General features: G+C 39.6%; 1 protein-coding gene across 2 annotated transcripts in view; it reads left to right on the top strand.

The window, feature by feature from the left end:
- PTPN13 (protein tyrosine phosphatase non-receptor type 13) overlaps positions 1–12,308 on the top strand; it is a 209,290-nt gene that overhangs the window by 88,314 nt on the left and 108,668 nt on the right. For both annotated transcript variants that reach the window (XM_047798555.1, XM_047798554.1), the window contains exon 7: positions 10,968–11,531. In XM_047798555.1, the coding sequence (XP_047654511.1) occupies positions 10,968–11,531 (564 nt within the window). The remainder of the gene's footprint in view (positions 1–10,967; positions 11,532–12,308) is intronic.

Genomic DNA, 12,308 nt, shown 5'->3' with positions numbered 1-12,308 from the left:
CAAATTCAGTATCAATTTTCTGTACACTTCATATGGTGGGACTGAGAGGGAAGGGGAAGAAGGGGAAGAGGCCATAGAGCCCATACCAGAACTAATATATTTATTATTAGTTGATACGCGGATCCAAAAAAAAGGAAGAAGGCAGACTTTGTTTAACTTAGTTTTTTTCAGTGCCTCAATGGCAATTTTAAAAAATGTCTTTAACCCTTTCTTGTATTTCCTTGCTGTACTTATATCCTCATACATGTAGATACACCTTCCTCTCACAAGTAAGACTCTGTCTCATCTTAAAATGACACTAAGATATGATATGGTGTGAATCTTGGTGCCAAGCGTAGGTAACACTTTGTTAATCCATCACATTTTTAGTCAATCCCTTGCTTTAGAACTGAATGAGTCTTTTTTAAGGAAACACAATGAATACTTGAGTAAGTAAACATTAGATTTAAAGGAAGTGATTTCTGCTTCTCTTATTTATCATCTTTCTGTTTCTGCCTCCCTCCTTCTCTCTCCTTTTATCTTCCTCTTCCTTATTTCTCTTTCCTGTTCTGTTTCCATAGTTCCCTTCTGTCATCTCCTGCTGTCATTAGGTGGCCGTATGATGAAATTACTTGTTTGTTACTTGTTAACTTAGTAAATATAAGGGTATATTATTGAATTTTTTTGTCTTTTTTGACTTTTTTTTAGGGCCACACCCGCAGCATGTGGAAGTTCCCAGGCTAGGAGTCTAACTGGAGCTGTAGCTGCCAGCCTACACCACAGTCACAGCAACACCAGATCCGAGCTGCCTCTGCAACCTACACCACAGCTCATGGCAGAGCCAGATCCTTAACCTACTGAGCGAGGCCAGGAATCCAACCCACAACCTCATGGTTCCTAGTTGGATTCATTTCCACTGTGACACGACAGGAACTCCTGGTTATTAATTTTTAAAGATAGTTTTCTTCTAAAAATAAAAAATGTTCCTCTGTATATGAGACCCCCACTCTATCCCTATTCATCCTGAATCTATAGAATCTAAAGAAAAAGATCACCCTGCTATATTTAGTTTTATCAATTTTTTTTTTTTTTTGGTCTTTCTAGGGCCATACCTACAGCACATGAAGGTTCCCAGGCTAGGGGTCGAATCAGAGCTATAGCCACCAGCCTACACCACAGCCACAGCCACAGCCACAGCAATGCCAGATCTGAGCCGTGTTGGTGACCTACACTGCAACTCATAGCAAAGCCGGATCCTTAACCCACTGATCAAGGCCAGGGATCGGACCTGCATCCTCGTGGATACTAGTCAGGTTCGTTAACCACTGAGCCAGATGGAAACTCCAGTTTATCAAATTTTAAAGACTAGTAAGTGTTAACTTGGTTTAGATTGTATTTCTTTCTTACTGTAACAGACATGAATTGTTACATAACATTTTAGAGGTAGCAACAGAGATGGAATGTATACCAACTCTATAACATACTTTAAATAGCAGGTTATTTACTTATAATTTACATACATTTTTTGTTTTGCTTTATTTTTATTTATATATATTTTTAAGCCATATATAAATTAAGCTTTCTGGACACATAGGGGACATACAGAGTTTTCCCCATCCTAGAATAGGGAAAACCTATTGTATTGAATAATCACATTAGTTTTTGTAGGTTTTTTTTTTTGTCTTTTTTTTGCTATTTCTTTGGGCCGCTCCCTCGGCATATGGAGGTTCCCAGGCTAGGGGTCAAATCGGAGCTGTAGCCCCTGGCCTACGCCAGAGCCACAGCAACGCAGGATCCGAGTCTGCAACCTACACCTCAGCTCACGGCAACGCCAGATCATCAACCCACTGAGCAAGGGCAGGGACCGAACCCTAGTCGGATTCGTTAACCACTGCGCCACGACGGGAACTCCCAGTTTTTGTAGGTTTTAATGGGTGTTTGTTGATTGAATGGGTATGAAAAAAGTTATATAAAAGTACTACATTTAATAATGTTTGTAATACAATTTTAATTTTTCGAAAAAGAAATATGTGAGACTCCATGATTTTTTTTTGATAACCTATTTTAATTGTAAGTTTTGTGCAAAGTAAAACAAAATAAACTGTAGTTCATCATCTTGGCTCATATTATTAGACTGTTTTCTTATTACAGCGACAAATAGAAGTTTTAAACCAAATTATTAATGACTTTTATTTGTGACTTTGTTTTTATAGCATTAAGACTTAGTATTGTTGTCTGATAGTGCTGCAGAATTCTTGACTAATAGACTGTCCAAATGCAGATAATCTAGAGTTGACTTTAGTAGCTTAAGAAAATTAACAGGAGTTTTTAAATAGACTGTCCCTTGGTTTTCTTCTCTAGTCACCCTTTCTTTATTGGAGAATCAGGTTTACCCAGTATCTAAACTCAACAGAATTTGTAAGGTATTAGAATTTATCACTCGAGTAAACCTAAATTAGTTTCTCTAATTTGAGGTCGAATGAGAGGTCCTTAACTTGGGGATCAAACATAATGGAAGAGGATTCCTGTCTCACCCCAGTTGTACTAAAAGGCTGTTTTCACTTGTCTTTAGCAAGTTTAAAAAAACCCCGCTCACGGCCAGAATTAAGATGCAGACTATTTACAGACATGACCAGACAGAAGCAATTAGGAGCATACGTTAATATATGTCAGTGGCATACATTAATATAAATCTTAAAGATTAAAACAATTACCTTCTGAGAAGAAATATTCTTCTAGGACACTGGTGTCACTTTGGAGCAGGGCCAGTTCTTAACTGTCAGTGGTCACTTGCAGCAAAGCAACATTGTCATATTACCTTAGTAATAAAGCATTTCTTTGATACAGACCAACCTAAAACCTTTATGTAGTGATAGCTTTAGTTCATTTAGGCTCCTGAGCAGTTTTCAATAAGTAAAATATCTAGATGAGCAGTGAGGTAAAGAATTAGATTGAAAGAAGTAAGCAGCTTTAGGAATCATGCCTTTATCTAAGTGATTTGATTCTGCACCTAAAACTTAACAACAAAATTTTTTTCTATGAATAAATGACCTTAAAATGTCTCTTCTTGTGTCTTACCTCTGAGATCTGTTGTAGAAACTAAGGCCTAAACAAGTGGGCTGCGTGCCCCAACTCTGTCATTTAATGCTGCAGATGCTGATAAAATGGCTTGGCTAAGCAGAGAGGAATCAAACATTTCCTGCCAGGCTTAAGGTGGAAACCTACACCGTGACCAGATCAGTATGATAGTGCTTTAGAACTTGGGCGTGTTGATAATATCCTGTTTCTTTTGTTACATGCTTGAACACATGTGTGAAGACAGATGGGGAATTGAGGAGCCTGTAATACTGAAATGTCTGTTTTTGAAGTCAGCTTCTGTGGTGCATTTTTGTGTCTGAGGGGAAAGATGAAGATACACCATGAAGGATAATGTTAATCACAAACAACAAAAATAGTTAAAACAATGTACTTTACAAGGAAGGTTTTTTCAGTTTAATTTAATAAATGGAATGTGTTCTATTGCAAAGACGCTTTATGGTCTTAAAATCTTTTATTTATGGCTCTTCACAGTTTGTTTATTGCTCACCATTTGCTTTTTTCTTCTTCTTCTTTTTAGGGCTGCACCCAAGGCATATGAAAATTCCCAGGCTAGAGGTTGATTTGGAGCTGCAGCTGCTGGTCTATGCCACAGCCACAGCAGCAGCAATACCAGATCCTAGCTAGCCACATCTGCAACCTATACTGCAGCTCACAGCAACCCCAGATCCTTAACCCACTGAGCGGGGCCAGGGATTGAACCTGCATCCTCATGGATACTAGTTGGGTTTGCAACCGCTGTGCCACAATGAGAACTCTGCCATTTACTTTTTAGAAAACTATGCTCTCTCCAAAAGGAAAGCGTTTATAGTTTCATTTTAAATTTGAATACTTTTTGTGTGTAATCTAATGTTTTGTATTAACTGTCTCTGAACTCAAAACATCCTCAAAAGGTGGAAAATCTACCAATAGTCACTGCTTATTCTCTTTGGAATAATTTGATTTTTTAAATTATAGAATCTAAAACTTTTGTAGGTGATGTTTTGATTTCTGGTTTTGTTATTTTTCTCTCAAAAGAACTTAATTTCTCCCTCACTAGATAATCCTATGCTGAGGAAAATAAAGCAGAAAAAAAAAAGAACTACAATTTCCCACTTTTCGTTGCCCTTATTCAGAAGAACTCATAATAGTCCATATAGGTTAGTTCATCTCTAAGAAGAGGGCGTAACCAATTATAGTCACACTTTTGTAGATAAAGGAAGTGAGAAACAGAAATTAACTGGCTTGCCCAAGCTCTTGGATTGAATGATAAAGCTAGACTTAAAACCTGGTTTTTGACAGTAATCTTTCTAGTAGATTTGCTGCCTAAATTGACTTTAAAAAGTTTCAAAAGTTATGTAAAAGTTCCCATCATGGCTCAGTGGTTAATGAACTCTACTAGTGTCCATGAGGACGTGGGTTTGATCCCTGGCCTCGATCAGTGGGTTAAGAATAATGCGTTGCCGTGAGCTGTGGTGTAGGTTGCAGACACGGCTCGGATCTGGTGTGGCTGTGGCTATGGCATAGGCTGGCAGCTGTAGCTCCAATTCAACCCCTAGCCTGGAAACCTCCATATGCTACAGGTGTGGGCCTAAAAAGACAAAAGACCAAAAAGGTTATGTGACCAATTGATTCTATAAGCATTTGCATTCTTTTGGAATCTCTTTAATTAGGAACTGGAAATATAAAAACAAGTAAGACATGGTCCCTCTGTCATTGTTCCAGTTGGAAGTAGGGCTAGGAATGAGGAGATGAGTAGGAGTGATGACAGATACATAACATAATGGATAATTTTAATTTAGGGAGATGTCTTCACAGAGGTCCAGCAGGCTCTCTGAGTTTAAGTGAAGGAGCCTGACTCTTTCAGGATGGGGAAATATTCGTGAAAGGCTCCACCTGAAATCTCTTAAAGAGTAGCTCCAGTGGCATTGCTTTCAGAAATACTAGTAGTTTATTTTCTTGTGATCAAAATGAGGAGTGAGCATAGCTATTAGGTATACTTAATTAAAGAGTTCAGTGCTGTTTATTGCCTGTTTGATAAAGTAATTATAATAACCTGGGCATACATTTAGAAAGATTTGGAGAGCAGTTGAAGAAACTATATTTTGTCTAGTCTCAAATATGGTTATTAGCTGGGTGGCACTGGCATGAACAGTCCATGGTTTTCACTGGTCTATAAGACTTTACACATGTAATAAATGGGCCTGGAATTCCATGTTTCTCCTCATCATATAGCCACATTCTCTATTTGAATTCTCATTTCGAGTTCCCAGATGAGTAAAAAAATTGTTCCTAGTGCTTTACCAACATAAAGCAACCCTGATACTATGTTGCTATGTATGAGGCCATCTGTATTTTATCAGCCTGTGAAGTGTTAGGCAATTATTTATTTCGTTGCATAGTTGGCATCAGAGAACATCACTGACGTGACAAAATACATTGCGACTCTTGCCAGGTAGGAATATGTGATTTAGGAATAGTATGTTTGTAATGAACTGAAATCCACCTCTCTGTGTCCCTGCCTAAAGATGTGTCTCCTTTTTCCTCCAAAACGCAAACAAATGCAGGCCAGAAGATCCACTGGAGAAGGCACGTAGCCCAAAGCATCTCTTTCCCTCCATTTCCTTTGTCTTCCTTCAAAAAGTCATCCACACTCAGTTTCCCCTTGTAAAGATTTTGTGTTTTGTGGCTCTTTCGATTTTACCTTAGCTCAGCTTTGACAAGTATATACTTATCACGCTAAATCTTGTTTCGCACCTCAGCAACTTTTTATTCCTTCCCATTGTCCTGAAGAGTATTTCTGCCACCTCTCCCAGCTCCCCATTTTTTACTCCTCTTCCTACGTCACCATTCCTTTCTTTATCCTGTTTGCTACTAGAAGAGACCTTATTGTGGTTCAAAATGATCCTTTATAAGTAATAGTCAGGAAATTTTGTTAGCTATCATAATGTGCTTTTCAAACATATAGAGCAAGCTGAGCCATAGGTAAATGTGGCATATCTTGTAGAAACAAGGAAGTGAGTGCAATTTTTTTTTTTTTTTTTTTTGCTTTTTAGGGCCACACCTGCAGCATATGGAAGTTCCCAGGCTAGGGGTCAAATCAGAGCTGCAGCTGCTGGCCTGTGCCACAGCCACAGCAACGCAGGACACAAACTGCGAGTTCATGGCAACACCGGATGGCAACCCACTGAGCCAGGCCAAGGATTGAACCTGCATCTTCATGGATACTGATTGGATTCATTTCCACTGTGCCACAGCAGGAACTCCAGTGCAAACTTTTAAATTAATTATTTTTATTACAATTTTGTACTATCCTACAGAATTTAAAGTATGATAACTTTCTGTACTTTTAATAAACATGAACTGAAATATTTTTACATTACTAATTTGCATAAAGATCACAAAAACCTAGCATTTATAACCAGTAGTTATCTAAGAGCTATCTTATTAGCAGCTAGTTTTAAGCTTCATATGGCTAGTGAGAAGATACGGCTCTTTTAGGATACGAGGGCTCATTAACATATTGCTAGTATGTACTAATGAGCTAAAAGAGAATAATAATTTACCTGTTACAAATGGAATAGAATCATGAGACTTTTGGAAATTGATCTGTTTCAATAGTGATTTCAGGGTAGACTTCACTGCAGAAGCCATATTTAAAATAAAACTGTAAGGAGCTGTTTCTCAGGGCTGAGATGCTGTCTCCTGGGCTGAAGTTCTAATTTCACCCCAAATAAAACTTAACTCTCAAAAAATAAAAATACCGTGAGCTGTGGTGTAGGTTGCAGACGCGGCTCGGATACTGCGTTGCTGTTGCTCTGGCGTAGGCTGGCGGCCACAGCTCCGATTAGACCCCTAGCCTGGGAACCTCCATATGCCGCAGGAGCGGCCCAAGAAATAGCAAAAAAGACCAAAAAAAAAATAAATAAATAAAAATAAATAAAAATAAATAAAATAAAACTATAGAATAAGAAACAACGAATCATGAGAAAGGTCTAGAATAGACCATTTAGGGCAGAGAAAATAGCATGTTCGTGGGCTCTAACATATGAGAGACCTTAACAAAGAAACGTATGTGGCCATCCCAAGGGGAGTAGAGATGAGACCAGAAAGGACTCAAGGGGAACACCCCCAAGGGGTCTCGCTTTGACTCCGAGTGCAACAGTGTGCCTCTGAGGCTCATTAAGCAGGGTGGTGACATCCTCGAATGTGTTTTTAGAAGACAGTTCTGGCTGCCGAGTGGAGGATGGTCGGGTAAGGCAAGAGACGGAGGGAGGCCGTTGCAGTTGTCGAGTCAGGTGAGGATGCTGATCAGGAGTAGAGCGCTGCCGGGGGACTGGACCCAATCGTGTGGACCAACGTATCTGTGAGCATTCAGATAGCCAGCACTCCCTGATGCAGTAGGTCTAAGGAATAAGGAAGACGAAGGATTTTAGGCAGGTGCCCACATTTCTGTTTTAAGCAGTCGGTTAGCTCATGCGCCACTTACTCAAGTTAGAAAGACTGGGGTAAAACAGACATCTCTGGGTGTGGGCGGCAAAAGATAGGTTTTAAGCAGTTTGAGGTGCTTCTGAGATGTATTAGTAGAAGTTCCAATTGCTTCAGACTGGAACTCCCAGAAGAGGTCAGTGCCAAGAATATAAACTTTGGAGTTGTCAGTATGTAGATAAGATTTAAAGCCTTGTGGGTGTTTTTGTTTGTTTGTTTGTTTTTGTCTTTTTGTTGTTCTGTTGTTTTAGGGTCGCACCAGCGGCATATGGAGTTTCCCAGACTTGGGATCCAGTCGGAGCTGTAGCCACTGGCCTAGCCACAGCTGCAGCAACGTGGGATCCAAGCCCTTCTGCGACCCACACCACAGCTCACAGCAACACTGGATCCTTAACCCACTGAGCAGGGCCAGCGATCGAACCCTCGTCCTCATGGATGCTCGTCTGGTTCGTTGACCACTGAGCCACAGGGGAACTCCTTAAAGCCTTGTTAGTAGATGAAATTATATAAGGAAAGGGTGAAAGCATAGGGTTCTAAAACTGATAGCTGAGTTTCAGAGAAGGAGGAGGAAAAAGAAAAAACTTAGAATGAGCAGTCTGAGAAATAGGAGGAAACCAGGCTTGTAAAGAGAGGAAAGTGGTTCATGAGGGGATTGTCGTCGCTGTTTGTTGCTGAGAGGTGAGTAAGATCTGGATACAGAAGTGTCCATTGGATTTGGGAACGTGGATATCATAAGTGATACGTGATGAGAGTTGCCAATGTGTAGAGGAGAGTTGCAAGTTGACTAAAGTGAGTGGGACATTGAATGGGAAGTGAGACGTTGGAGATAACTGTAGTTGGAGGGAAATGTGAAAACAGGGGAGAGATTTTGTTTAGTTTGGCTTTATTTTGGAGCTGTTAGAGCACATTTGTACACTAATGGGAATGACTCAGTAGACATGGGGAATACTGAAGATGGAAGCAGAGGGCGGAAGTTAACCAAAGAAGGAAAATCTTTGATAAAGTACAAAGAGGGAAGAACTGAACACATTGAGAATTGGCCTTCAACTGGTAGGAAATTTCATTTTTTGAGACAATAAAGATTGCAGACACAGGTAGATGTGTAGATTAGTCATGGGAAAATGAGAAACTCTCTTTGGACCGTGCTGTTTTCTTGGTGGACTGTGAGACAAGATTGTCAGATAAAGAGACGAGAGAGTTAAGGTAGGAAATTTGAAGAATGAGGAAAAGTGAAGCAGTCATTGTGGACAGTGAATGAACTTATTAACCCAGGATGTTGAGTGTCCTAAGTGGTTGACTCTGAATTTATGGTGTTGCCACGCTACCCACTTGTTTGACTTGTTAGTAGTCAGGGTAGTAAAAGAGGTGGATTGTTGAGTTTATCTATGGTTATATGATCCTTAAATCCTTTTGATTATTGCTTTTTATCTATTCTATCAATTTTCTTTTTTTTCTTTTTTCCTTGTCTCTTTGCCTTTTTCTAGGGCCGCTCCCGTGGCATATGGAGGTTCCCAGGCTAGGGGTCTAATCGGAGCTGTAGCCGCCGGCCTACACCAGAGCCACAGCAACATGGGATCCGAGCTGCGTCTGCGACCACAGCTCACAGCAATGCCAGATCCTTAACCGACTGAGCAAGGCCAGGGATCAGAACCTGCAACCTCATGGTTCCTAGTCGGATTCGTAAACCACTGTGCCATGACGGGAACTCCCTCTATTCTATCAATTTTCAAGACTGTCTTTGCTCTCTGCATTTTAATATAATTAATGCCTCAATATGTGGTTTAAGAATGTAATTCACCACTAAAATACTGTAACATAGGAATATATTTATCAGTTTTAAATTATTTTAGATTAAATCTAACATCTGTGGCAATCTATGTCTAGATGTCGTGTGATATATTTCTCAATATTCTATAGATGATGTGCCCCAAAGATTGGTTATCCTTATTTGCACTCAGGTTCAGGGGAAGATCAGTTACAAGAAAAGCAGAACATTTGAGTCTAATTATCAAGCCTTTCAATTCATTTTTCTATGATTTTTAAAGTAAAATTTGTGGTCAGGGAATTAAAGCTTATAGTTGTTACCCCGAAGAGGCAGTTGACTTCTTCAAATGAGGTAATAAGCTATTTATTTTTATGAGGAAGGCTTTAGTCATCGTTTCGTATTCATAGCAAATAAGATATCAAGGAGGGGTCACAGAAGGTCACCCAGGATGTCTTCAGCGTTTATGAGCTATTGGGGTAGTAACTCTATAAAGTATTTTCCTACATTTCTCTTTTTAATAGTGGCACCATATGCATGTGTGTTTTATTGTTGAATCTGTGGACTCCAAAAATTAATTTCTGGTTAGGCATTTTTGCTCCATCTCAATGCATTTATAGACTGCTACCTTTGAAAAAATTAGAATGGCTTACTGGTTTTAACTACATCAAGGACCAAAGCATAAATAAGGATGGGTACTTTTATTCTAGCTGACTAATATTGATACATTATGTTCAAGAGGAAAAACTATTTCAGTACATGATGGTCTGCCATGGAAAAATTAATTTTCTTACATAATTTAAACACAATCAAAGTGTCTGGATTTCAAACACTATCAAATTTTCTGAAAACATATCTAATCATAATAAGACTTAGATACTTAAGAATTCCAAATACTGCAATCTTTTTCCCAACCAGTATATAGCAAGAATTCTTTGTTTCTTCTTTGAATATATTTATGTAAATGACCAGAAAATGGCAGGGCAGAAAATTGATGTAATGTATATTTGAATTATATCTTTAGAAGTTAAAGGAGTATCCTGTATATTCTATTATTTCCCCAAATCATTTTATGAATAATGAATATTCTACCAAGCTGGATAGTATGAGAAATTTATATTTTTCTTTTTTTTTTTTGTCTTTTGAGGGCCACACCCACAGCATATGGAGGTTTAATCAGAGCTGAAGCTGCCGGCCTATGCCACAGCCACAGCAATGCCAGATTCGAGCCGCATCTGCAACCTACACTACAAGCTCTTGGCAATGCCGGATCCTCAACCCACTGAGTAAGGCCAGGGATTGAACCCAAAACCTCATGGTTCCTAGTCGGATTTGTTTCCACTGCACCACGGTGGGAACTCCAAATTTATCTATTTTTAAAAAACAAATAATTCATCTTTGAATATAAATAATGCTACTTTCAGAAGTAAATTCAATATATTATTGATATCATTAGAGAAGAAATATTGGACTATGAAAAGTTATACAATCATGGCATGTCTTCCCACTGCCACTGTCATCACCACCGCCACCTCATTTCATCTCTGCTCTTCCGTTTGGAGAATTGGGAAATTGCCACCGCTTTCATGGTCAGTAGTAAGGTTACATTCCAGTTCATTTTCTAAAAGTTCTTTGCATACATGATAGATTCTTATCATTCCAGGAAGAAGCTCTCCTTCTGATGTACTAGACACATACAAGTCTCCATTCCCTCATCAGACCTTTCTTAACAAAGGGCTTAGTAAATCTATGGGATTTCTGTCCATCAGAGACACACATGATGAGGACGATTATTTCAAGGACATGCCATCAGATAATAATTCTGGACTTGAAGATTCCGAAAAGTCCTGCTCCCCTTACCAGTTCAAAGCTAGTGGCCCCGAAAAGAAAGCTCTCCCCAGCCTGGATGTGGTCCCCAAGAAGAAGATTTGGGCTTCATCCATGGACTTGCTTTGCACAGCTGACAGGGACGTCCCCAGCGAGGCTGCCAGATACCGGCACTGTCTCCCCGAGGCAGTGACAGTGCGGACTTCAACTGCTCCTAGGAGAAAGGAGGCAAGATACTCAGATGGAAGCATAGCCTTGGATATCTTTGGCCCTCAGAAAACGGACCCAGTGTTTCACACACGAGAAGTGCCCACCTCCACGGCGATATCATGTGCTTTGGACCGAATCCGAGAAAGACAAAAGAAACTTCAGGTTCTGAGAGAAGCCATGAATGTAGAAGGTTAGTAATTTTGGGTATATTTGAGAGAGAATTGAACTGAAATATTTACAATTGTGTTTTGAAATAAAGAAGGGTTCTTAAACTATTCCACACGTCTTATTTCCACTGCCAAACCTTTGTACCCAGGTTAGGCTCTTATTTCTTTGTGAATTTCTGTTCTTCCTTCCACAGAAGTCCTAAGCAAAGTGTACTGCTTCCACAAGGTCATCCCTGCCAAACACCCCCAGTCCAGCCACCTTATAGTCTCTCCGTATTTTAGGTAGCATATTTTTAGATTGTAAGCTTCTCCAGGGCAGGAGCTGGGTTTTCTCCTTGTTTTTAATCCTTCATAGCATCATTTGTCATGCACTGTCTTGTGGGAGGCTTCTGTAAAGGACTGGTTCATGGAAATAAGATGCAGTTAATCAAAACTCAGGGAGGCAGAATGGTTTGGTGATAGTGCAGTGGTTCCCAAAAATCTAAGATAGATGTAGATAGATAGATAGGTAGATAGATAGATAGATTTAATCTGTATTTTTAAAATCATAGCATTTAGGTTTATAGATTAGAGTTAGACAGTCTAGGTTTGAATTATTTACTCCACTCAGTAGCTATATGAGCCTTACTTCAGCAGTTGGGCTTAATCACTCCAAGTCTTTGACTCTGTGTGTAAAATGGGCTTAATAAAAATAAATTAATTGAGAGTCCCCTCGTGGCTCAGCAGGCTAAGGATCTGCATTTTCACTGCTATGGCTTGTGTCACTGCTGTGGCGTGGGTCAGTTCCCATGCCAGGAACC

The sequence above is a fragment of the Phacochoerus africanus genome, chromosome 10, assembly GCF_016906955.1.
Source record: "Phacochoerus africanus isolate WHEZ1 chromosome 10, ROS_Pafr_v1, whole genome shotgun sequence".
Lineage (NCBI taxonomy): Eukaryota > Metazoa > Chordata > Mammalia > Artiodactyla > Suidae > Phacochoerus > Phacochoerus africanus.
The sequence above is the reverse complement of the archived record's forward strand: the minus strand, read 5'-3'. Positions and strand labels throughout refer to the sequence as shown.